Raw genomic sequence first — 27752 nt, 5'->3', positions numbered from 1 at the left:
CTTAAATTAGTGTAATTGCAAAATAATTTTATTCCACTGTTTTATAGCAGTTTTCCTCTTCTGCCAAAAGCAAGATTGGCAAGCCCTTGAAGGACTGGAGGCTGCTGAGGGGATCATATTTTGTCAGGACTTCTCAGTCCAGAGGACTCACCTCACCTCAGCTAACAGCCCATCACACAGGACCACCACCGTGAGCTCCACCACCAGGCGGGGCACCCCTGATTTACACCATGGGCACTTGGTCTGAGCACCCGATGAGGTGCTAACTATAGCAGGTCTGTGTGACATGACTATAGTCCTAGAGGTAATTTCCTACACCTTATTACCACATTATAATGGCCTCTTAACAACCAGGCTAATCAAGAATTAATGAGGCACTAAAACACTTTTAGGAACAATGAAGGATTAAAATTTTTCTCTTATGTGTTTTATTTAAAAAGCAATTAATTTAATAGTTACTGCCCTTACTTTGGAGTAATATAAAAAGTCTTGGTACTTATCAAATGTATCAGTTGAAAGGTTTTATTCATTTATCAGTTATTTACTTATGTGAGGCTGCACATAACCTAAAGAGAGTAGAACCAGATTTGGGTCCTGTCTGCCTCCCTCGTGTAATCCCATTTATCTGCTCAGACACTCCCCTGCTCTCACACGGTGAAGTACAACACCAAAACCAGAACAAAGTTAGCCCAAATTCACACTACTGCCAAAAAGGGATTTTTTTTCTTATCTCTGGAAACTAGAGTGTCAGGGACTTTTTTGTTTTGTTTTCTTTTGTTGGTGGGTTTTTTGGGTTCTTGTTTTTGTTTTTTGCTTGGGGTTTGTTTTGCTTTGTTTTGTTTTTGGGAAGGGAGGGTGCACTTAAATGGGGAACCATCCTAGACAGTGGTTTTTGAGAAACAGAGTGAAATAAATGGTGGGAAAAAAGTAGGGATAATTTATGTTGCTAAAGGATTTCATATCAGTGATTCCATGCTGAATTAAAGCCCAAAGATATGAGCCTTTACCGTTAGCCTGAAAGGGATAATCAAAATAAAACATGTTCAAATTTGACTTATTTTTTAAAACTTCCTTCTGTGGTATAAGGATGGGGGATATATCCTGGTTTGCTGATAAAATCCCCAAATAGATCATTCTGTGACAGATAACAGTTATGGTTATTAATTCCACTGCTGACATTGAAATTAGACTGATTCCCAACATAATGGATAAGTAAATAGCACATCAGAAATTCTCAGATGCTTCCACACTTCCTATGCAATCAAAAAAAGAGAACTCTCTCATTAAATAATACACTGTCAGAAAAGGCAATTTGATTAAATAAACCTATCTGTCAATCATGCCTGAAGTTATAAAAGGAAAACATTTTGTAGCTAAGTAAAACTTTTCTCCTTATTAACCTCTCTCTCTCTCTTTTTATTTTCTTTTTCTTGTGTGATTCTTAAAAGAGAAGTACATGCCCTAAAGGAAGATGAGGCAATACCTAACACCTGACAAAAGAGTTAAAAGTTAGTCTTTACCATTAAACAGAGATGACATGATGGAAAAAATCAAGGGAGAAAGGAGGCAAATGATGATATGCACTAATCCAGAAAACTGAGCTACTGTGGGTGTATTTTTTGTATCCCTTGTAACATACATCTCTTTATTTCTTTTCTGTTTTTCAGGAGACATGGAGACATGTTTTGTAAGGAAGAAATAGAAAACAGGAGGGCCCACACAGGTGAAAAACAATAAGAAATGAGGCTGCAGGTGATGAATCCTGACAAAACCAGGAATGCGATGGTAGGAAAACAGCAGAGGGGTTGCAGCAAGGAAGAAAATGAAGGGAAAAAAAGTAGAAGGGGTGGGTGGATGTCAAAGGATGGACAGCAAGTAACAAGGCAGGGAAAAAGAAATCAGAAATCATAGTCTGCATTGAGCCTAAGGTGTCCAAGGGTACCTGGAGAGTGGGTAGGGTTTAGGGGCTGTTCCCTGGGTTTGTTCTACTGGGTCACCCTCTGCCCCATTCACCAAAGCATCAAATACATATTCTCCTGCAGCAGCAAATGAGGCCACACATTACCCAGCTGCATTCTGTTAATTTTTTATGCTACTTAATTTCATCAACACCGTGGGCTGTGGAGAGGGGAAGAGTTGTGTAACATGGTGTGATGGGTGGAAAGTCTCTGAACGTCACTGTGTCTGGTGGCCAAAGATGGAAACGGGGTCTGGCAGCTTCCTCTCCTTGGCTTTGGGAGTTCAGCAGCTTCTTAGGACATCAAATACTTAATTAACTGAGCTGCAGAATTGTAGGATAAGATTCATACAGTTCCTTCTCTGATGGGAGAGTGTCAGCCTGGACCATGCTGTTCTTGGTGAGTCTTTAAAGCTACTGCAACTCATACAGAAGGCATTCTTTGAAAAGAACCAGAGATTTATTTGAATAAAAATCTGAGTGGATGACAAGAGCATGCAAAGAAATAAGATGAGATTTTAATTTCTCTCAAGTAGAAAAACATAAGCGGCTTGAGCAGGAGGTATTTGCTTTGCAGCTAGGCACCCGAGCTTTTATGTTCTTCAGTGCACAGAAAGAGTTGTTCTTCTCATACTGAATTCATAGCTCTGCAATGTCATTGAGCCAAATGGGATCATGCTAAAGAGATACTTGGCCATTTCTGTTAGATAAAGATAAATCAAAATAATTTTAAAAGGAGGGCTGTTGCTTTATATAATCTTTTCACAAGGCCTGGAGATGATGGTTATTAAGTAATACACCTACTTTTGTCTGAGGGGAATATATACAAATTTGGAATGATATCAGTATTATAGGTCCTTCTACAAATCTTACCTTTAGTATCCAATTTTCTGCCCACCTCTCATTGTTTATGTATTATTTATGTCTTTTTATTTGTTTGGTCTTACGTGTTACATATAGTAAGGAACCTCCTAAAATCCTGGATGACAAGTCTTCTGTGTACCATACCTCTGATCTTCCCCCTTCACTCTTTATTCCATTGTCTCCCAGGCTTCAGAGCTGGCAATTTGGTCCCTGACTCCTGCCTACTCAGCATCAGTCACAGGATGCTACTATGGGTGTTGTGGGGCTCCTCACAAGTCCATGCCTGCTGAAGAGTGGCATCAGCCACCCACTCCTAGACAGTAATAAAATACATGCAAAAGGCTCAGGGAGAGCTTTCCTTCTCCTGAATACAAAGCCTGCAAAAGTAAAACTCTTCAGGAGAGGACAGGACATCTGTCCTAAGTTGGCCATGCGTTTCCCAGCCTCGGAGCTGGACCGCTAGCTCACTGGAACTGTTCTGGGATTGCTGTGCTGTGGAACAACAATCAGGGTGCTGATGACAGCTGTGAGGGATGTGGAGGAGAAACAGACCTCAACTCTGACAAACATGAGTACCTCTTTTCTTTCCCCCCCTGCTCATTCCATGCGGAGTCACTTTGTAGCAAGCCCTTTTTTCTACACATGCAAGTCATCCTGCTTTACGGAGGCTGCTCTCAGTAAAGCCTGCTGTTCTCACGGAAATAAATGCTTTTTAACTGAACTGGAGATGGGCAGCACAGCACAAGCAGAAATCTAGTCACTCACAGGAATTCTTGGTCTTTCAAACAATAATACTGGAAGAAGTCCTGCTAAAAGGCATGCTTGTCTATAATTATTTATGAGATCAAAATCTTCCCATGTGACAGAGAAAACCCAATTTTTTTTTAACAGTTTGTGGCAAAAGGTTTCATTGTTTTTTCCATAGAAGTGTACAGAAATTGCCATTGCTTGCAGTTATTACAAGTATTAAAGTTTGTGCCTCATATCACATTTTTGTATGTTATAAGGGAAACATGGATTTTACATGAGCAGGGCCCTGAATTGTTTCTTAAGACCAAAAGTTAAAATCAATATAGACCAGAATAATGACAAATTGTTTTTGAGGATATGTTCTGGGGTTCCCAGCCCCAGACCTTTTCCTTGCTATTTGCTGTATTTGGCCTTCATTGGAGCTACATCAATACAGGTCACACACCTGGGTGCCTGCTTCATCTCCCTGGGGGACTTCAGGACAGAAGGCCCCCTCTATGCTCACTTAAATGCCACAAAAATTGGTCATGAAGCCAGGTACAAAAGGGTAATTTGCTCATTCTTTGTCTGTATTGTGCTGTTAAATACTTCTAAGATATTATTTGTGCTGATTTGTCTGCTTTGCTCTGATAGTAGGAAAGCTGATGGTGAATGTACAGGATTTTTACCCATAATTGCACAAAATTCTAATACAATTAAATATACAGTAAGTTCACATGATCAGGTAACAGATCAGTTCTGTTTAATTTAGTATACCTGATTTATCACACCTCCTGGAGTGTGTCTCTAAAGAAATATGTCGAGAGACTCCTTCTCTCTACCGACAATTGCTTATAGTTTATGCCATGAAAGGGGGAATCAGCACAAATGAATCCTGACAAAATACCTTACAAAACTAATAAAAATCAGCATGCAGAAATGCCAACTGTAATTGCGCTATTTTGCCATAAAAGGTCTGTGGGCCAATCAAACCATGTGGTTGTTTTTTTTTCCCCTTTGGAAAAACTTAGCTTTTATCTTTGTAAGTCGGTGATACAGTTGCCCTGATTTTGGAATGATCAGTAAGTATAAACCTTTTGAATCTCAGGAACAATATACCTCATCCAAACCTTTGTCCTGATTCATCTTCAGCTTTGATAGCTTCGGTGTGTCACCCTGCTTGCTTGTCAAATCTATCATCAGTTCTAAAACTGCCGATAAATATATTCCACATCTCTTTTGGGAGATGAAGCTTGTCTGCATGCTAAACAAAGAAGAGAATGCACAAAGCCAAGATACACGCTGAGATATAATATTCTCCCTCTTAAAATACCACAGGTGAAATGATAATGTGGAAATATTCTTACCCTGAGGAAGGCAGACTCCAGTTGTAGCTTAGCAAATCAAAGACCAGAAAACTTGCTTGCAATAACATCCTAACAAATCCAAAAGATTATTTTCCCCAGTTAAAAAATATCCACACTCTGACTTTTAATCCAAATCCAAAGATTAAGGCAGAAGAACTTCAATAATTTGTTTAGTTAGGTATGAAAAGTAATTTGTCATGAAACTGCCAGCCTGCCACTATAAAGGTTTAAAAAAATCATAGCTATTCATGGCTGAACAGTCAGACTTTTCCACACAGGAAAATTCATCATCATTTCAGGTTTCAGTATCTTTTTGTATTTTGCATGGCAAATAAAAAGTTGTCCACCAAGCTTGAAATGTCTCTTTTTTTGGAGTTGGTCACTCTGTGGGAGAAACAGGCGCTTCTTTAGATTCCTTTAATTTGTTCTTCATAGTCATAAAATAAGTTAACAGCAAAATGAGGGTGCTTCTCATTCAGAATCTCACTTTTTTGTTATTAAAAAATTATATCTGTGTACCAATAAAATACAAAACTAAAGCACTTCAGATACCAAAATCTTTCCATTCCTGGACGAGCTTTAGTGTTCAAATGTTAATAGGATGCCTGCATTTAGGGGGAAAAAAAAAAAACCCTACAAAACTTGGCCTGTATTCAGGCTCAAGAGTCTGTGAAACAGACTTTTTCCATACTATGACCTCAGTCTTAGGATTTCTCTTTTGCGAAATGTTAGTTATTTTTCTTGGCAGGTGGCCAGAACCCTGTATCTCTCTTTCCTCCCCTCTCACCCTCCTCCTCTCCTCACCCTCCTCCTCTCCCCACCCTCCAGGCGCACACACACCTCTCCTCTTTCCATCACCCAGCGATTCAGCCCTGAGATGAGGTAACCCCCTCATCTTTGGCTGACATGGTGTGGAGAAAATATTCAGGTTATGACATCCTGGGAGTCTGGAAGTATTGAACGCTCCCATTCACTCTTCTCTTCCTTTGGACACATTTTGTTTTGTTTCCCTGCCCCAAACCCCTGGGCAAAGCCAGCAGCCCCCCACACACAGCAGTGGTGGTGCCCCCGCCAAGCATCAGCTACGGCGGGTTTCAAGTTGCAGCAGCTTTCGCCCAGGGTAGAGAATTTCCAAAATGTGTTACCCTGGCAACCAGGAATTTTAGCCCAGCAAAAACCACCACCATGCGCACCGCGACTCCAACGTGCGAGACGCTGAGCTTCCATTTATCATTTTCTTCAGAGGAAAAATACAGCGTGGGGTCGGTGCTGTCTGCCTTCTTGGAGGCATTGCCAATGAAACAGACTTCTTCCCTGGTACCTGCATCTCCTGGTCTTCCTGGCAACCTCTCTTTAACCACTGTATTCTGAGCTAATATATAACACATACAGAATTCCTAATTAGTCCCTTGCAAATGACAAAGTCCAAGTAAAACAGTCTCTAAGGGAAAAATATGCTTTCAGTATAATACAGGAAAACATTTCCTCAAGCATGATGATATTTTATCCAGTTAAGTTGGTCAGCTTTACTCTAGACGGCATTCAATGAACACTGGTGATACAGAAGCATTTTTTGACTTGGTATAAAATTAGAAATAATGCCCTGCATAATAGTAAGTTTTCCAATGGGACAAAAGCTGCTGTTTTGGAGGGAAGGTTTCTCTTGCATAAAACCACTTTGCCCTTCAGCTTTGAGCCAAGGGTGGCATCAAAATGAGGGCAGCTTCCTGCAACTAATTATTTTTCCCTACAGTGTGCAGAGTACAGGTAGATAGTAAAGGTGAAGGTGCTACACAAGAGGTCCTGTATCAAGGGTACTTTATAAATAAAACTCTGCATTGAGCCATAAGGGTGGTTAATGCAAGCTATTTGTTATATCTGGTAAAAGAGAGGGATAGCATTTAAAAATAGGACAGTGAAAGCCCTATCTCACCCCATCTAAGTCAAACAAAACTTCACCAGACCTCAGTAGTACTTTTATTTAGCATTCACCTTTCCCCATTTTTGTTGACATCTCAGATAAAGCTTTTTTTGATCTGAGTCAAAATCAACAGAAGCTCAATTTTGTCCCAGGAAAACCACACCTGCAATTAAGGTCAGATTGGGTTTCCATATGTTTTCTTTCTGAACCCAACAAATCAGCTCCAACTCATCTTCTTTCAGGGAGATCATGTTTTTGAGATCTTTTTATGATTTTAGGTGCTATTTAAAGATTATTTTTACTTGTATCAACTTTGACTACTGTGTGTCTATATTTGTTACATGGCAAAAAAATGACCAGTAATGCAAATTTATTCTTTCTCCTTAACTTTGTAGACCTTAAAGACAGATTCATTCAAGATATGTGTGAACAAATGTCTTTCAAGAAAATGTCTTTATAGCATTTGAAGAAAATAGACTTCTTGGTATCAACTTACAATAGGTTTTTTTTTTTTTTTTTTGTGAACTATCAGCAGCATTGTGCTCTGTAAACTCGAAAAATCTGTGCTCAGAAAAGGTTAGGAATTGGCAGGAAAGGTTCACATCAGCATTGTGACAATACCACAGTGACTCTGATGCATCCCACAGGTGAAATCACTTCATTTTTGGGAGTGGGAAGTTATGGTAGAATTACATTTTTAACAGTCTATATATTTAACACACAGAGAAGCATTCTGTACATGGACTAAGGGTAATATTTCAGGGAGGAGAGCAGAAAAGAGGAACTTTTTCATGGAAATTTGAGAGCTGAGGAGGGGGTTTTAAAATTTTAGCTGCCCTTGCTGGACTGGCTGAGCAGAGTGAGAATCTGGCAGTGTTAGGGGTTAGCTCTGCAAGCTGAGGCTCAAATAAACAGGTGGAATAGTGCAATGAAACCAGCCTTCTTCTTCTGCCAGAGACTTAGTTCATGGATAAACACCAGACTTTCACTTCTGCAGTTTTAAAGACCTCCATCACTCTGAAAAACACTGCCTTCATTCATCATAGTAAGGGGTTGTTTTCTTTATTCTTTTTCTTTTTTTTTTTCATGGACTGCAAGACTTCTCTCAGAAACATTACAGATACACATTAAAAGCCATTGATATATTAAAGTTTTTAGAAACAAAAAATTCAAAAAATTATCATAAAGGGTGCTATTTCATATTGGCTACCATCCTTTGGAAGTTGTGTTTCTCAGCAAAGCAGTGTCATCTGTGGCTTATGAGCAGACTGATATGCTCCAGGACAGCCCTGGATAGAGCCCATGGAGTTACTAAAAGAGTTTTCACCAAATCACTGGCTGATGTGTCTGCTGCAGATGTCCTTGCCCACAAGCTGAGCTGTGAGAGATTAGAAAGTTGCCCCAGTATCTTGATCAGAAAGCTGAAACATGGATTATATCCCATAACAGTGTATGCAGCCCCTTTTTTTGGAACCGGCTTCCTCACTAACATGGATTTCACCCCTTCCATTGTCCTCCAGGCCCATCTGTTAGCTATTTTCTGGTTCACTTGACTTGATCCATCATGGTCCTTTTGGCAAACAAAAAGAGGGATATTGAAGATGTACCGCTGGAGGGTTTTTTCCTCCACAGTTTGCATGCTTTGTCCCATCTCTCCCTCCAGTTCAGCAAGACTAAAGCCAAATCTTTCTAATTTAAACTGTGTGACCCGTGTCCCAAGACTGAAACTCTGGGGAGAGGATGGGAGAATGGTGGTGGGGCAGGAGCTGCCACTGATCACCAGGGCTGCAGGCACCTGGGAAAGGCAGCAGCTTCTGCTCTCCCTTTCTCCCTACATGTGGCACTCCTCAGTACATTTACCATTTACTACCCAAATATATCTTTGAAAACTTAAACTACTACCCATTTCCTCTACTGTTTGGGGTGAGTAATCCTCAGCTTTTTTTACAGGACATTACATTTTTCAACACTTGGTACAAATATTAATGAGATAGTCTTCATGGTGGTCTAATTATTTTAGCTGGGGAAAAGTCCAAGGTTAACTTAAAATAACTTGCACCAGGGCTTTCAGTGAAGTGAGGTGGGATTAAGGCTACTCTTCCAACTCCCAATGTCCCATGAGGTTGCAGCTGTTGCCTGAGAGACTTGAGGTCAAGACCACATGTCAGCAGATGTGAGAGGACAAGCTCCCTGAGGGCTGAGAGCTGGAGGGTGAGCTGGCAGCACTTGCTCAAACTGATCACCTGTATTTGAGACTGGTTCTCTCTGCAGGCACCTTGTAACCCTTCTGCCTCAGTCTTCCCATTGCAGAAGGGGGAAACCAGCAGGTGATTGTAGCTGTTGAATTGTTGTAAGCCACTCCAAAGATACAAGGGGCAAGAGAGGAAGAAAGATGCATCGCAACATGAGATGCTCATGCCAATACAAACGTGTCACATCAAGCAAGAACAGCAGTGATGTTGCTCCAACATGATGTTTCCTTCCTGAAGGAGAATCAGGGTGGTGAGAATGATGAGCAGGTGTTGGATGGGCAAGAAACTGTAGCACTAATGTTTGCAAATGGGCAGCTTAGAAGCTGCTAACTTTAGTGCTGTTAATGAAGATCCCCCTGAGCAAACCATTCTGCACGTGATGCTGGCGACCAGTACAGAGAGGGAACAGAGCCAACATCTATTTCTGCCTGGCAAAAGCAAACAAGCCAACACACACACACACACACACACACACACACACACACACACACTGTGATCACTGTGATCACTGTGATTCTCAGAGAGTGTTAGCAAAGGACAAAACCTGTACAACTGCCATAAATTATAAAAGCCTCCCTCAATCTTAGTTAATTCTCTTGTAAAAAGGGAGGGAAAATCTGGAGCAGCTCAGCATGAAAACAATTGTGGGAGGGTTAATAAAGAGACAGCACTGAGGTATCTAGTTGCTAGCCCTGATATCATTAAGTAAGTGCACTAGAAATGTCGAGGTAAATGCATAGCAGTGAATCACAGTCAGGCATGATTAACCTTGGGTAGTCTGAACTGGAAATCATTTACAAAACAAAGGTGCTGAAGAACATCGCAACAGACAGTACATCGAAAGTCATTCCAAGAGCAGGAGTCACACTGAGCGCTTTGTATATTTGTGTAATTTTTAAATTATTGTCATATTTTGCACGTGGGAAGATGGAAGATCCCAGATCCCTGGCTCAGGGAGTAGTTTCTGTGGCCCTGCAAGGTTCTCTGAATCATGTGCACTGGTTGGAATCACTTTGCTTTGCACAGAAGTTTTATAAAATTAGAAGTTTTAATTACAGCAATCTGAGGCTTACTGAAAGGACCTTGACACAGATCTGTCAAAGACTAAAATCATGTAATGGCAAATATCAAAGAACCAAAAGACCACTCTTCCTTCATCCATACCCATGTCTTAATGTAGCTCTCCAGACTCTGGTGGTAAAAACAGGGGGGGAAAGGATTTTAATAAAAATCTGATATTTTAAACAAAAATTGTGAAAGTTTTCTGACCCTTGAAAATTGATCCTCCGATCACAAAACCAAAAGAACAAAACATCACTAGATATTTCTGATCAGTCCTAAAAGTTTGGAAATGCTCAGCAAAGCTATAGCCATATGACCCATAGAGAGCTATATATATTGTGTACAATGACAACAAAACCCCTTTAAGTACAGAATGCTCATGGCTTTAAAAGCATTCAATTACAAGGAACATGAATCAACTGGGGAAGACTCCAGACAGCTTAACACTTCTGTATTGTTTGCACCTTTTATTGCAATTCTTTAGTGCCAGCTCAGGTGATTATTGTGAATGCCAAGGCAGTGAAATCCATAGGAATATTGTGCAAAATTATACAGCTCTGCTTAGATTTACTTCCCGCTTTTCTATCAGTCTTATTCTCCTAAATCCATCTCTGTTATCCTTAGCATTGCAATAACTGCCCTTATTCATCTGCCTCATTAGGATGCTGCATCAATTAATATGCATCATCTAATGCCTACTATTTTTTTAATGTTTAATATTATTATCAGTGGAGAGCTATGTCGTAATGAGTCTATCTAGGGAGTTAGACATACAGGAAAAGCCCCTATGCATAATGCTGTTCCAAATGATTCCTGTACCCAAAGCCTCTGAACAGAGTGCTACGCATTCTGCACTCTCAGTTTCTGTACTCTTGGAGGTTACAGATAGCACCTCTGGTCCTGGGACTCCAGGTGTCAGGGTTATGTTTGTTTTTGAGGACCTGGAGCCCAGTGGGCAAGGCACAAGAGTTATCTTGAGGGGAGATGTCATGCTAATGCTTGGTTCACAAATGCCTCACTGCCTGATTCAGGAGGGTAATCAACCTGTCCTTTGAAGCTGCATAAATAATGTTTGGATGGAGGTAGTATATCTGCACCAGGGATGAATTAACTGCCATTGAATCATATACGCTTGGCTAGAGTGTGAGGCTTGTAACATGCCTGAGGAAAATAAAAAAGACATTTTCAAGAAAAAACCATTAATTTAATCCTCCCTATCTTTTCTGTAGTTTTCCTCTAGGCAAACATGACTTTGTGGGGGGCTTTTTTGTTGCTGTTTGTTCCATTTTCACAGTGAAACTCTGATTCACGGTGAGGTGCATCCTCAGTTTCTCCTTGTCAGGCCTGAACGTGCCATCTCTCTCCTACATCAATGTTGCTCCTTTTTAGCAGCCCTGCCAGGAGATGCCAACTGGGCTCCTTTGACACTCTGAGAGGAGTGACACCTTGCAAGAGGGAACAGCCTTTTTACCCACAGGGACCCCTGACAGCATTCGTGCCCCTTGAGCACCCCTGAGGCTCCCAGCTGGGCACTGCTGGGGCTCTTGCCCAGGCATGGTCTTCTCCACGTGCATCAGGGAAGAGAACATCCATCTGCAGAGAGACCAGGCACACAGGCTCACACAGCCATGCACAGGTGTGCACTGCACGTTCTCCTGGCTGCGCATTGCGTGCACAGGTCCGAGTTGCTGCAGCCCCAAAAGAGCAAAGGAATTCTGTATTTGTGACTGCCTGAGATAGCAGGGATAAAAAGCCGTCCTAGAAGATGGTGGAAAAGAGAAGAAACCTAGGAAAGGCCAACAGCAGGGTAGCATAAAGAGAACTGGGGTGTTGGGGTGTGCCTACATATCAGTGTGAGTTACTTTTCTTCACTAACACTCACAGATCCAGCCCTCTATTGAGTAACATGTACATCTTCAGTTTGCTAATGGCTTTTACTTGTCTTCAGTTTCTGATCTCTGGTTTTCTCTTCTACTGTCCCCAGTTTTGTATCTCTTTCTGAAAACTTGATGCTTGCAATTCCTTTTCCAACTTCTTAACTGTAACCCTCTAACATTTAAATTTAAATAAATAAACATTTAAATAAAATAAATAAATTTAGAATAATTTAAAGATAAGCAGTAGAAATATACTGTATCTAGTAGACAGCACAGTTTCAGAACGTACCAAGACCTCTTATTAGGCAAGGAACCTTTCACACCTAACCAGATTCTGACACACTATATCACCCAGTATGTAGTCTCAAATCCAGCCCATAACCATATTGGGGTGTACCTCTGAACATGTATTTTGGTTTTAGAGATACCACTATTGTGGTTCAGAAGTCTTACAGGTCTTTGATCCAATGAAAAAGAAAAGAACATTCATTATCAATAAAATACTAACTAGAAAAAACACTGTGGAGGATGGCTTATGTTTTACATATTGCTAAATATCAGTAAAAATAAATATGTTCATTTCTCCAAAATACCTCCAGATGGCATTAAAACCCTTCTTCTTTTGGTCTTTATTGCAATATTATTTTTAAAAATGATAATTATTGAAATCATTCTATTAAATGTTCCCAGCAATCATGCTATCAGAAGGCATAAGGTTGCTAATGCTTAATTCATTTAATAAGTTTGCCTAAATGCGCTTGCATACTATAATTACATTCCACAACACAATCTGCAGGACAAGCCATTTCTTACACCGTGTCAAATCTTTTTCCAGATTAATTTCCAGAAGATTTTTAATGTGTATTTGCAGCAGAAATCAAAACGTCCCACCATAAATCACTGTTATTGTACCTCCTTCTGTGACTACTTTTGGCCATGTAACAAATGGTGACACCTTGTGAGATTTACATGATATAATGCTCTGAATTTAAATAACAGGAATCAGAAAACATAAATTATGGGCCAGATGCACTCTAAAACTCACATGACTGACTGTTACAAGAACTTCTCTCTCTCAAATGGAATTAAAAAGGTGAATGATTTTGCAGAAATTCATAATGCTCCTGCCTGGTAGTTATTAAAAGAATTCACTTACCTCGCTTAGTTTGGAAGACTGATGCTATTTTTAAATTTTTATAACTCACAGCCCATCTATTTCATAGACTGGTTTATGTTGGCAAAACAATTCAGTCTTTTGTATATTAGAGTAAAAAATGGTAAAAGGTTCTATTGTTGCACTAAAGTGAAGGTGAACACTGATATATTACAAGTGCCTGTTCCTATCTATTTCTTGACTTCTTTCGTTAATTCAAAAACATCAACAAAATCGTGAGAGACCAGAGATAACTGTAATTGGATTTCAAGTAATTCAGAGGTGAAGCTGCAGACTGCAGTCTTTTAAAATTACATCAGTACATCAAAGGCATATGTGACATGATGTTTTTTAGCAAGTGTGACAAACTCCAGCAGCATTAAGGTAATGTTGAAGTAAGGTTCTAAAGGCCAGCCTTGCACACCCACAAAAATAATCTCATATCTATTCAGTGTGATATGGAGCCATTTCACTTGCAAAGATTGCTGACTTACTAGCATGCAGAAGTTCTAGGAATAATTAATGTTTAGCCATTATCTAAAAAGCCGTTTTACGAAAAGCATCAATGAAAGAGCTTTATCTTAATGAAAACAAACAAATTCTATTTTGCCCAACAAATCTGATAAAAACACAGCTGCCTTCTCCAATCTTAAACGCAAATGTGACTTACGATGTATGGGTTGCGCTTTTCTCTGGGGTCTTTGGCTCTACATCACTTTTCCCTTTAAAAGAGAAGAAGAAAATGACATCAGAAATGGGTCAGTATGAAAACTGCTCAGATGTGACACATCAATGCTTTATTCATTGCTAACACTGACCACTCTTGCCACATACACACAGACAGCTGTGGAGGCAACCACAGGGCTGCAGGGGCAATGCTGGAGCATTTGTAAGCAGGGAGTCAATCCTGACTTGACTTTCCTTGTCACTGACAAGTGCTCCGTAAATGTAGACAAAGAAACTCCACAAGAGGAGATGCTTAGAGAACACAGGCTTTACCAGGGAGAGCAGACCCTGGAACAATGAAAAGGATTTCTCTAGGGCCCGACAGCTCTGCTGTTGAGAGTGTATTCCATACAACATGCATTTGCCCCAGAACCCTGCTCCAGGAACAGTAATTATTTCATACAAAGCAAAACAGCATCATCTGAGAGGAGGAAGGCAGTGATCAGGGAACAGTTCTGTCAATGGGTATTTTGGTTCACATTCATTTTGACACGTTACGGATTTGATCTTTAGCTTCTGTAAGTGGGGGCTGGGGAAGCCCTCTTTGCCTCTAAGCTGGCTTAGGCACTCAGTGCTAGGGGAAGCCAAGTACCCAAATGCTTGAGAGGCACCAGAGGCCCAAGGGATGCCTCTTCACATTTCCTTACGAATCATATGGGTCCTGGTATGCTAGCTTGTGATGATCGCCATCTTGGGTCCAAAATAATGTATCTGCCCAACACAACTTCGTTACATAGCACAGAGAGTGGGAGGCAGGCTGCTGGCATGTGGGGTGGTATTGCTTCTGCTGAGTCAGGCAAAGTCCTTTCTACCCCCTGCCAAAAAACAGTAAGGCTGATGTTGTCTGCTGTAATTAATGTTCTCTGAGTAACTGTTGCATCCCGGAGTTTGGGTTTAGATTAGGGTTTTTAATTTATGTTAAAATAAGTCAAGTTCTGTAATCCCGTGTTTCCCCCGCGTTGTTCCCCCCCGCGGTTTCTGCCCCCATGTTGCCTGCTGCCGGCTCTTACCCCTGTGCTGCTCCTGTAACCACTCTGCCGTCCGGCCCCGGGAAACCCCGTGCTAGCCACACGATCCCGCTCAGCCCGCTCTGGCTCGGCGCCCGCCCCTACGGGGCTCTCTGGTTGGTCGCGGTTGCTGACATCATCGCCACGGCAGCCGCCCCTATTGGGCGGCAGGCCGTGGATCCTCTCGCCCCGCCCCCTTATAAAGCCCTATCCCGCCGGCAGTCAGACGCCATTTTCTCCCATGCGAGTGTCGGGAGCGGTCGCGTCTTTCCATCGAACCGCGCCACGTGACCAATAAACCGTTCCTGCCAAGCACGGAGTAAATGGACAAATTCCTTCCTCTTTGCCGGCTCCCTAGCGCACGGTAACAGCGGTTGGCCAGCCCACGCGCCCGAGACACGGAGCCGTGTCCGGGAACCCGCGGCAGCAAACCCCGGCAGCACGTGGAAGCTACGCCACAGCCGGGCTCCCAAGAGCCGCGTGCGGCCGGGGAGAGCAAAAACCCACGCCGCAATTGGCGCCCGAACGTGGTGCCGAGGCCAGCGCTGAGCTGATTGCGTGGACGGAGGTTCACCGCGGAGCTCCAGGAACAGCGCCGGGAGCTGCCGCCGCCGGCCAGGGGCCGCGCTGCCGCCAAGGGGGGAGCGCCGCCGCCAAGCCAGAGCGGGCAGCGATCCGCGCCAGACCACAGCTCCGTGCCGGACGGAAACCGAGAGCAGGGGCTCTCCAAAGTACGTCAGTGAAGTCTCCGTCGCCCACGAGGGACCAGACAGTGTGTCCCGCGTGGGACAGGAAGTGCAAACTTTCGCAGCCAGAAGGGCAGAAGAAAGAACACTTCCCGGGACTCCCGGACCCTGGTAGCAGCTTTTCTTTGCAGAGACTTCAGTCTGGTAAGTATTAGTCGTGGAAACGTGTCCAGCTAATACGGGGAGGGCTGGCCGTGTTCCCGAGGTTGGGACGTGCAGCGCGCAGCACGAACGGCAGCCGCTGGAGTCGCCTGCGTTTTTTTGCTTTTTTTTCTCTTTTTTACTGCCCCAGGGGTGAGGTGGTTTGGGTGGAAGAAGCATGGGGACCGTGCTATCTGCCCAACAAAAGGAATTTTATTCCCAAGTTAAAGAAATCCTTTTGGTGAAGGGCCCCTACCCAAAAAATTTAGTTAAGAAATTTGTCCGGTGGTTGTTCTTTGCTTTGCCCCGTCTGTCTACCGAGGACGCGCGCAAAACAGAATTTTGGGAGCAAGTGGGAAAAAGGCTAGCAGAGGGGATCGGTAGGGATCCCTCCATAGATGACTGCTTCCCTAAATTCCATTTGTTGATCACAGATGTAGTAAAATCAGACCCCGCGCGAAACTCGGTTGGGGAAAGGAAAGAACCATCCGGAAAATCTGTTACTCCCTCTGAATCTGTTTCCCCATCCCCTTCTCCTACCCCTTCTTCCCCTAACCTGGGTGGGCGAGGGGGAGCACCCCGTCAGTCTGAGACGCAGGGCAGCTCCACAAACGTGGACCGTGCGCCTGGCTCCCCCAAGCCACCCCGGCGTCCCCGCCTTAGCGAGATCGGTCGATTCGCTGAGGCCACGACCCTAAACCCCTTTTCCAATCCCTTGTTCCCAGTTGAAAATCCCAGTTTCGGCGCTACCCCGCGCTGTTCTGTTTCTTTAAACCCCTTTCTTTGTCCCCCTGAGGAGGCCGAGGCCACGTGGTCGATCTCTTTGTCTTCCCAAGATGGAGGGCGGCCACATGGCAGGGTCTCTTCTTCCCACAACCCCTTTCTGTTCTTTGTTCCCGGTGTCCCCGCCTTTAACCCAACCCCCACCTGCCTCCCTGTGGGCGTGGGCGCCGCCCCCTCGGGAGTTCAGGTTGCTCCCTCACCCATTGTTCCCCCTCGAATGGGTGTTCCCTCCAGTCCTTTGCATGTCGTCCCTGCTGAGTCATCGACTCCGCCCTCCTCCACCGGGGAGAGCTCTGCCATCTCCACCCCGCTGCCTGAGGGAGGCAGCCCCCATCCTGTTGCCCGCACCCTATCCCCATCTTCCCATGGGTCCCGGAGATCCGGGCGGGAGGGAAGAGGGGGGAGGGAGGAGCGTGAACCCCTATCCCCATCTTCCCATGGGCCCCGGAGAGCCGGGCGGGAGGGAAGAGGAGAGGGGGGGGGACGGGAACCCCTACCTCCAAGTTCCCATGGGCCCCAGATGTCTGGGCGGGAGGGAAAAGGAGAGGGGGGGGAATCGGAGCCCCTGCCTCCACATTCCAATGGATCCCGGAGACCCGGGAGTGAGGGAAGCAGGGGGATGTGGGTTTCTGAGCATTTTCCAGATTCCGTGGAACGGGTCAAGCCGACAGATGAGAGGCATGTAGAGGGATCAGAGGTTCAGGACAAGTTTGTCCTGGAAGCGGCATCCATGAATACTGCTGCCTTGGATGCCGTGCCTCCAAAGAACGCTGGTCCGAAGCAGCCTCCAGCAAGACGCCAGTGCTTCCACTGCAATCAGAGAGGACATTTTGTGGTTCAATGTCCGTTTCTGGGCAGGGCACCCCCAGGGACAGTGGGAGGGGGGAGAGGGGGGGAGGGAGATCCCATTCCCCCAAAAAACTGAAGGAACAACGCGCACCTGCCTCGCGTGAAGATAAAAGTAAGGCAGGCCACAGCACCTTAAGGGGAGCTGTGAGTTATCAAGTAACTGTGCAGGTGGTAGTTCAGAACGTCAGGGTGCCTTTGAGCGTGGCAGATGACCCCACCAATCGGGGGGTTGCATCAAACCGCAGGCGACGCAAAAGAAAAAGGACCCTACAATCTCTAAAAAAAAAAATGTTTTTCCCCAAAGCCCCAGTCTGTGTGTGTCCCAAATCCCCATGTTTGTAATAAAGTTGTCCCAGTTTCCCTATCCCTAAACACCCTAAGAAGAACCAGCCCCAGCACCATCTCCAGGCCCTCTCCACCTGCGTAGCAGTCACCGCAGTTGCAGCACCAGAAGAAGCTGGGAGAAGAGGCCACCGCTTGAGAGACTGAATCAACACCACTGCTTTCTTTTTATATTTTATTAAGCGGTGAGATGTTGCATCCCGGAGTTTGGGTTTAGATTAGGGTTTTTAATTTATGTTAAAATAAGTCAAGTTCTGTAATCCCGTGTTTCCCCCGCGTTGTTCCCCCCCGCGGTTTCTGCCCCCATGTTGCCTGCTGCCGGCTCTTACCCCTGTGCTGCTCCTGTAACCACTCTGCCGTCCGGCCCCGGGAAACCCCGTGCTAGCCACACGATCCCGCTCAGCCCGCTCTGGCTCGGCGCCCGCCCCTACGGGGCTCTCTGGTTGGTCGCGGTTGCTGACATCATCGCCACGGCAGCCGCCCCTATTGGGCGGCAGGCCGTGGATCCTCTCGCCCCGCCCCCTTATAAAGCCCTATCCCGCCGGCAGTCAGACGCCATTTTCTCCCATGCGAGTGTCGGGAGCGGTCGCGTCTTTCCATCGAACCGCGCCACGTGACCAATAAACCGTTCCTGCCAAGCACGGAGTAAATGGACAAATTCCTTCCTCTTTGCCGGCTCCCTAGCGCACGGTAACAGCGGTTGGCCAGCCCACGCGCCCGAGACACGGAGCCGTGTCCGGGAACCCGCGGCAGCAAACCCCGGCAGCACGTGGAAGCTACGCCACAGCCGGGCTCCCAAGAGCCGCGTGCGGCCGGGGAGAGCAAAAACCCACGCCGCAAGTAACCTGAGAGAGCTGCACTCCAGCGTAAGATTTCTGTGTAGCTCTACCACGGATTTAGAGGGTATGCTACTTCACTTGAATCACCTTGAACTTGAATTCTGGGCCTAGTGAGTGTGCAGATGCTGCTGCTCTTGTGTGTCGCTGGATGCTAATAGCTGTCTACACATGAGTTTATGTTGCCTAGCAGACAAGGAGGCACAGAGGTTGAATGTGACTGGTTTACTGATGGATGTGTTTTTCTCCATTCCCCTATAATGAGCTGTGTTAAGCCAAAATCCACCTATTCCTTCTGAAAAAAAAAAAACTTGAAAAATTCTTATTTTGATCAGGTTGTTTTGGTGTTGCCTAATGTGCTGCTCATTGAGTTGAGTGGGTTTTGGAATCAGTCCTGATCTAGTCCATGCACATGAGCATTACGCATCATCCGTTTGCTGCTGACAAAGACCTTACCCTCAGTTTCCACAGAACAGCAGCTGTAAGGGCACCTTTGGAAAACTTGCTAATGCCTTCAGAAGAGGCAGGATTCTGCAAACAGTGTTCTTCCACTTCTGTACAAAGAAGCTGAAGGACACTCTAGACAGTGACCTTCTGGAGGTAGCTGTCTCGTAGTGGAAGTTCTGGGTATCTCAAACACCTTGACACAGTGCTTTTAGATGTCATCCTCCCCTCTGGCAGGGTTTGTGTCTATCCATCCAAGGTGCCTAAACTTTACTGAACAGGATAGATAAAATTCTGCATGGCTTCAAAACCACCAATGCCTTCATGGACCTCTAGAGAAGTTCAGCATTCACTGTAAGTGGACAGCTAAAGCCACCTAAAATTTAGGCATGAGCAGGGCATCGACACAGGAGACCTCAGAAAGTATATCCAGATGGTGAACTTGCTGGCTAGGAAGCTGTTGCTATAATATACGTTTGTCAGCCTTCCGGAGCCTGGAGCTCTGGAGCTCATCTGCATTATGGTAATTTGGAACAAGAAACCAATAGTAACAGTTGGCATATATTCAAAGATTTTCTATTTGTAAGTTGGGTCTTCTCTAAGTGATGAATTATTACCATGAACACTGGTTTGTTTGAGTGTGAAAGGGAATATGGATTCCTGAGTGCTTTGCCAGCAGAGTTCACATCAGTTCTACTTTAAGCAATGCATGTTAATGCAGCAACAAGGGAAACAGCACACGTACTGTGAGGAAACAGAATGTCTGTGATTTAGCCAAACTGGATATTAATGGATTACCCTACCATAAGCATTTGTAGCTGCTTTTATGCTAATTGTCACTTAACATACTTCTGTGTGGAGAGGAAGGACAGAGCCTGTACAGATGGTAGAACTGCATCAGTCCAGCCTATCAGAGTAGAAAATCTGGCCATTAATGCTTTATCAGTTCTTACCAACTTCATTCTCACTTGACTGAATTGTAGAAATTTTACAAATGAGTATAGCCTAAGCAGAGTTGAATGTCACAGATACAGTACAGATAATATTTTTGGATAAGGGTATATAAAAGGTTACAGTAGCTTGGCTTTTTTACACTCACTCATGGCCAAATTAAGATTTGCTTTTGATTTTTTCATGTAACCTGTCACATGCATGCAGGTACTGTTGAGGGAGGCTGGCATTTGCTGAACTGCTAAATCTTCTCTAGTTTTGACTGCTTCTTATGGGCAAATTTGTGTGAACCTTTGTTTTTCTTAGCCTTTTTGAAATTAACAAAGAACATGCTACCCACCTTGCTATGGGATTGCTGTAGCACACTTTGTTACAGATGCTAAGCACTGTGTATGTCTCCTGAAACAGGTGTGTGTCAGTGGGTCTATGCAGAAAACACACAGTGGAAATAGCCAGTCCACAGATCCTAAGCCACAGAACTGGGAGGTCTTTGCTAGTTTCTGCCTCATCTCATGAAACTTCTTACCCAACCTTTTTAGATACAAGCAGAAGATGTGTCCAGATTTCTTGAATTTCAAAATAAATTTCAAATGAACTTTTGCAGGATTTCCCCTGTTGAATAGTGGGTGGCCAGAAAAGGAGTTTTCTCCTCTTAGTTGGAATTTTGGTGAATCACTTAACCAGATTAAGTTTCCCTTTCTGGGTAACAGGGATAAATGATATTTACTGTGATGGAATAGTATAATTTCAGCCATTATGAGTTTTTAAATGCTTTGATTTCCTTCTGGGGGAAGGATGACAGAAATGCAAATGCTGTCCATGAGAAAGACAATGTTGGCAGCTGCAATAAAACCACTGCAAATGACAGGCTCAAGAGCCACTCCAAAGAAGTCAGGGTGCAATGGGAAAAAACAGCTAATTGGAACTCTGAATATGTGCACTTGGATAACACAATACATTGACCATTAGAGCTCTTTCTCACAGAGCAATTTGCTAATATTTCCTGGCAGGACCTGTGGACCCACAGAGAGAGGAGCCCACACTGGAGTAGGTTTGCTGGCAGGACCTGTGACCCTGTGTGGGACCCATGCTGGAGCAGCCTGTTCCTGAAGGACTGCACCCTGTGGAGAGGACCCATGCTGGAGCAGTTTATGTTAAGCAAAGCCTGTGGGAAGGGCTCATGAGAAGTTCATGAAGGACAGAGCAGGGAAGAGTGTGAGGAGTCCCCTCCCTGAGGAGGAAGGAGTGTCAGAGACAAGGTGTGATTTTATTACCTGACTGCAGCCCCCATTCCTTGGTCCCCTGCACTGCTGGTGGGGAGGAGGTAGAGAATTTGGGAGTAAGGTTGAACCCAGGATGAAGAGATGGGTGAGGAGAAGGTACTTTTAAGGTCTGATTTTATTTCTCATTGTCCTACTCTGATTTGATTGGTAATAAGATAAATTTATTTTCTCAAGTTGAGTCTGTTTGCCCCATTACAGTAACTGGTGAGTGCTGTCTCCCTGTTTTTATCTCCATCCATGAGCCTTTTGTTGTATTTTCTGTCCTGTGTCCAGGAGAGTAATAGAGCAGCTTTGGTGGGCACATGGTGTCCAGTCTGGTTCAACCCGCCACACATCTGAATAATTTTTTCCCAAATTTCCTTTGAGTTTGACATACACGACTGGTAAAGTCTATATCTCATTCTAACTGTGCTTTATCTGATATCTTATTCCAGCACTTCAACAGGAATTCTCATGGATACAGCTCTCAGGTAGTCAGACTCTCTCTGTGATGTTAGAAAATGTGTCTGAGCATCCAACAGCGACCCTGACTTTTGCCACCAATGAAGAAAATATTTCTGCATGGGTCCAGCTGTTCTTCAGTTTGGTTGCCATCAGCTAGGCAGTACCAAGTGTAGTTTCTGCCCAGCTGCAGATTTTACTGAGCAGGATGAATGAAGAGAGGAGAAACTGGAGTATGGGGGTGTACGAGGGGATGGGAGAATAGGAAGTGAAGTACGAAGCAGGGAAAAGTTGTAAGGTCATAGATCAATTTTGTAATACAAAAGAATGCAGGTTTCATTAAATCTGCAGAACAACCTATTTTATTCAAGTGCTGGAAGAAGGAAATACTCAGCTAGGACCAAAGCTGGCCAAGTACTGTGGCCTCTGATGTCATTGCAAAGCCCTCAGCTCAGCCGGTGTGTTTGTCATTCTTGTGTCTCTGCCTGTGTTTGCATAGCCCTCTCTATTATGGTTCTTTTGTGCTTCTTTCTCTCATTACTGTATTCATTATTTTCTGACAGAACCTCATACCCTTTGCCTTTTGTTATTTCCTTAGTACTGGTACTTGCAGCAATATCAAACCAATGCCAGCAATTAAGTGACACAACTGCATGTTTCTTCACAACATTGTCTTCCTCATGCTGACCTTTCCCCAGTGAAGAGACACACCATTTTAAAAGCCTGCATCTTCCAGCCTTGTCTCTCTGGGTGCCTTTTACCTCACACAGTGGGTGACCAGACCCTTTCAAAGCCCTATCTACAAGCTCAGGGCATTTTTCACCTTCAGTCACAGCCCTGCAATTTGCAAACCAGGCTTTGTGTTTGCTGACAGGTCAGGAAGCTAGCAAAATAATTCTTTTGGTTGTGATGATTTTATGTGGAAAGCAGGATAGAATCATGTATTTTTAATATGCAAGACACCATCAACAACTGTCAGAGGTGTCAAGGGAGAGGATTAATATTTTGTTTCGCAGAACAATTCAATCCTCCTGTTCAATACAGATGCTAAGTTTTTTACCATAGTTAAATGTAATTAAAGTGCTACTGATCTGCACCATGACTTGTAAACTGGAGTCCACTGGAAAGCCCTGAGCAGGAACCACACAAGCAGCCATCACTCCCCTACCCACACTGCTAGCCAAAAAGACTAACAGCTATAGGGTCTTTGAAATGTTATCTAGTGTTAGTTTGACAAGATTTATGTGGCTTATTACTGTGCAATGGCCACAAAATGTACCATTGCATATGAAAGACAAATGATTACAAATTTTCTTGCACAATTTTCTGGCAGTCTGGATCTGACTATGCAAGTAGGTCAGCTCTTTACTGGCTTTCCAAAAAAAAAAACACTCTTGCTTTTTCAGTGTTTCTCATTTACATAATGGAATAGCCATAGTGAAATGAAAACTTTTTGTTCTTCCCAGGCCACCAAAAGAGCTGACATTTTGATGGTCACTCTTCAGTTCAGTTCTCCATATTTGTCCATAGCTGAGTACTGCCTGATGAGGCTTTGTGCTGTCCCAGTCTTCGACTGATCCCTTACTTCATCAGTCACTTCTTTTTCTAAGTCATTGTCTACCTCTCCACCCAATGAAGCCAGAAATTGAGCTGGTACTTACTTGTATTGCTGTGTCCTGTAGATCCCTGTTGTGACTCCTACAGGAATAACAGAAAAAAAAAGGAAGGTGTATTATTTTTTCAGCAATTTTTTTGCTGCAATACTTGTTTGACATGACCTTAACTGTACAAACAGCACTGATTATTCATTTGGTTTCAAAGTAATTTTCATTTACAAGATTAAGTCCAATATTTATTGGAAAATCCATTAATTATTAGGCTTATTTCACAACAACCCTTTAATGGTGCAATTCCTTGTATAGCTATTATGACTCTCCTGCTCACTATTCATGTATTGATCAGCCAAAACTCGTCTATTATCTTCTACAAGTTCAGACGAGAAGACAGAGGGAAGGCCAATATTGTTTCATGGACCATTGGATTCCTGAGGTAGTAGCACAGCTGGTCTTTTTCTTTTCACATGTTGACATTGACAGCATCAGAGAATGAAAATACAGACTAGTTCTGGGTCCCTGAGATTACAAGGTCGACCCTGTATGACTACAGCAATATCTGTGAATGCGGTGCAATAAATCAGACCACTTTTCCCTTAAGTGCAAATATCACTGTGTTTTACTCACAGAATTTGTTTGCATTAATAAAAATATATATTAAAAACCCTTTAAATACAAATATAAACCATAACAAAAAGATAATTAAATCAAGGGAAAAAATAATTCTTTGCCATGGATGGCAGCAGGAAAAGTATTCCATATGTAATTCTGCTTCTGAATAACCCAAACACACACAGGAATACCACCTCATTTCCATGCTGCAGTTACAGCTGCAGTTAAGACTGCTCAGAGAAGCCAGGCACCCCCAGGAAAACACGCGGTCATTTTCGGCGAGGAACTGAGCGCCGCACCAGATCCCTGGTCCACAGAGACAGAGGGATGAGCCAAACACAGAGCTCATGGGGAGAGGAACTGCAGGCCCCCAGAGAGCCGAGGATGCTCTGACTTGGTTGGGCTGAGATTGTGCTGCTAAGTCACTCAGGAGAACTCCTCAGGGGCTTGGGGACCCAAGCCTCTGACTCGTGGGCCCTCTAAAAGAGGCTGGCTGGAGAGCAGGCCCCGGCGTCTTGAGGGCTCAGCTGACCAGAATCCCTCAATCTGCACATTTTGCTCTGTCCAGGCTGCACGGCTTTGATCTGTAACACACATCTGCAACTTACTTCCACCCTACATACCTGTAATGTGAGACGTCCAATTTTTGGGCAAGCCCCAAGAGTTTCTACCATCAACTACAATATGAAAAGATCTGTACCATGCTTCACATGCCAAGAATAATTTCTCAGTAATCTGAAATTGTGTACTTTTGACAAATTGCATCAGCTTTTTGTGAATGTTTCTGATGAAGAGAGATTAAAGCCTGGTTTTCTCAAGTGACTGAATGCAATCTTAAAAAGTCAAGATCAACTTGCAGTGGTGATGTAGTGGTATGTACACTTGAATTTAAATGCTATTCTTGTAGCCAACCACACTCCCAATAAAAGTAGGCTTTTAGAGCATGTTCAGTTTCCAAAACAGAGAATTTATGTACCTGGAGAAGTTCAGGGAAATACAATCATTTTGATGGAAATATCCTTGTATTTGTAAAAGTGTTTGAAATTTCTAAACAAGGATCTTGCTCTCTCTTTTACCTTTTCATTAACTCAGGAAGAGTGCACCTTCCCCTTTAACTGCTGAGCACAGTATCTTGCCTCTGCCAAAGGCTAGTAAAAATATCTCATAGAGAAATATAGAATGTTCCCACTAATGGAGGAAAAAAAGAATGCAACTTTAAAAAAAAGGTGAAGCCTTCATTTCTGAAGATTATTGTCCAGCATATTTCCTCCAGCTTGTTAAAACCAACAAGAAAGGGAAAAAAACAAATGAATTTCACTTGTAAAGAACAACATCACTATGATAACTTAGCATCTGCTGAGAATAATCATCCAATAGCTTTGTGACAAGAAACCAGTTCTCCTGGAGTGGCTAAATTAATTCTCAAGTAACAAAATGAAAGCTGATCCCATAATATCACATGTACCTAACCAGAAATCAAACACCTGATCAAACTATCAAGACAAGAAATCACAGTAAAAATGAAGAAAGAGAGCAAAGCAGGCAGCAGAATTAACAGCATTTTTTCCTGCACAAGAGAGTTAATGCTTGAACATGAAAGCTCATCCACATAAGCATTGAGCTCTTATTTACAAATTTAATTATTCATTTAAAGTTTATTTATTAAGATGCTTTTAATAAAATTAAAATCAAGAAATGCCTGATAATTTGTACATAACAAAGTCTGGCAGACAGGAGAAAGGGAGGCACACACAGCTTGTCACATCACACATTCAATCAATTATCCTTAAGCTTTGAAAAACAAGAAATAAAGAGACTGTCATTGCCCCTTCCTAGTAAATTCAAGAGCACAAATTAATACCAGAGAGAAAGAAAATTCAAAGTTAAGGATGAAATGGAACTTCATGCCCTCCATTACATAAAGGACAGGTCTCTAGTGGTGCTCCTCCAGCAGCATAGTACTTGGAAACCTACTGGGCACTGCCACGTGTGTCAAACCTGACCCAGACTCTCCTCTCATTCGTGTGAATCAATGCAAACCTCCCATGCTAATGAGGCCTAATTTAATATAGAAGTACAGCATATGCACATCCATCCCCTCCATCAGATAAGCATTTAGTTATATTGATTGATACATCCACATGTGCAGTTTCAAATGTGGAATTCTGTTATATTTGTGATATATAAATCTCAGATATTTAGCTTTTTTTTACTAGATTGATTTCAAAACCACTCTAGCTTTAGTTGCTGTGGCCTTTGCAACTTTAATAGCCTAATTAATAAATTTCAAGTTTCAAGCTGTCAGATCGCTAATTACTTGAATTGCAGGTTAAAAGCAGTGTGGCGTGAATGCGAACTAATGATGCTGACACTCAGTTTTTATGGACAGAAAAGTAGTTATGATTTGCATCCTTGTAATAGGGCAAGAATCTGACAAGCTTCTCTTTTTCCCATTCCCAAAATGATGAGTATTTTTATGTTTGGGCACTGTCTTCTGTTAAAAGTGGCACAGCCTACTTGCTTCTCTTTCTGGAAGAGTCTCTGCAAATGGATTGAACTGATGTCTCAACACTGCCATTAAGACTGAAAAGGAAATCATGTTACTGTGCATGACTTGAAACTAAGAGATGAAACTGTTGCCCTGATTTTAGCCTTTCCGTCTCTTTATTGGCTTTGGTCACTACTTAACTGACAGACCCATTTATCTGAATAATGTGCAATCAACAAAAGTTTGGTGTAGCCCTAAGGTTTAAAAAAATAGGCACAGCTACATAGTTTACCTGTGGGAAAGCTTTCCAAGAGCTGTGGAAACATTTGCTATGAGGTCCAATAAACATTTTACACCATGCTTTGTGAAAAGCAATAGCTAGCTTACCGAACTTTGAAAAACATGTTTGAAAAATTAGGAAACCAGTTTTTTACATTTTGGAGCCTGAAAAGCTTTCTATAGTCTGTATTTGTACAGATTACCAGATTAAGCCACAGAATAGCTTTTAATTATTTTAAAATATTTTAAAATAAAAGTGGTGTCTAAAATTTACATAATCTATGGCAATAATACAGGATTGTTCCAGGACTCTGGTGAGTTTTTTTAAGGTACTTCTTTCCCATCACACACAAAGCACTCTAATTTCTGGCCATGCAGACCACCCAGGCCACAATACATGTTGTGATGTTATTATATGTACAAAAGTATGCTCATATATTACTAGATGAAATCTTGTCCATCCTAAGCTTAAAAAAAAATATGGAAATTCTACTTTGGCAAGAGAAAAGGAAACCACCTTGAAAAGATCTCTAAAAATGAATGGTAGATCTCTGATATGGCTCTGCAATTCAAAATAATAGAAAATTTCCCAGAGAGATGGATGAACAGGCAGAGAGAAGATGAGAAAGTCAATAGCAACCATTATTCACATATCTTTGCTCTCTGCTCTGTGGTTCTCCTATTCCTATATTTATCACAATACATTTAGTTGTGAGGAAGTGGATTCACGATGGCCACACAGACCCACTGACAGGTGCCTTGCCCATGCACATCTGCACATGTGCCACACAAACACACTGTGTGGTGGTAATTGTGGCAGGAAATGCAGCGCTGCAAGCACCGCCTCACTTTGTCATCCCTATCAAGCACTTCACCTGCTTGTAAGCTGCTGATCCACCTCTCTCCTACAGGACTTACTCTAACTTAACAAACCTCTAGCTCACCTACCGTCTTCAGTCATTTGTCTGCCTTCAACAAGCAAATAGTGAGTTGTTTCCTTCTTTTTCTTTCATAACATGCCAGAGATGT

General features: G+C 43.1%; 1 protein-coding gene across 1 annotated transcript in view; it reads right to left on the bottom strand.

Annotated features, from left to right (window-relative positions):
• AFF3 (ALF transcription elongation factor 3) overlaps nucleotides 1–27752 on the bottom strand; it is a 273112-nt gene that overhangs the window by 101977 nt on the left and 143383 nt on the right. Inside the window, exons 6-7 of the mRNA XM_053969767.1 lie at nucleotides 23393–23429; nucleotides 13853–13904 (exon numbers count right to left, since the gene is read on the bottom strand). Coding sequence (XP_053825742.1) covers nucleotides 13853–13904; nucleotides 23393–23429 — 89 coding nt within the window. The remainder of the gene's footprint in view (nucleotides 1–13852; nucleotides 13905–23392; nucleotides 23430–27752) is intronic.

This window comes from Vidua macroura, chromosome 2 (genome assembly GCF_024509145.1).
Source record: "Vidua macroura isolate BioBank_ID:100142 chromosome 2, ASM2450914v1, whole genome shotgun sequence".
In the NCBI taxonomy this organism is placed as follows: domain Eukaryota; kingdom Metazoa; phylum Chordata; class Aves; order Passeriformes; family Viduidae; genus Vidua; species Vidua macroura.
Note: the sequence above shows the minus strand (reverse complement) of the source record. Positions and strands in the feature narration are given on the sequence as shown.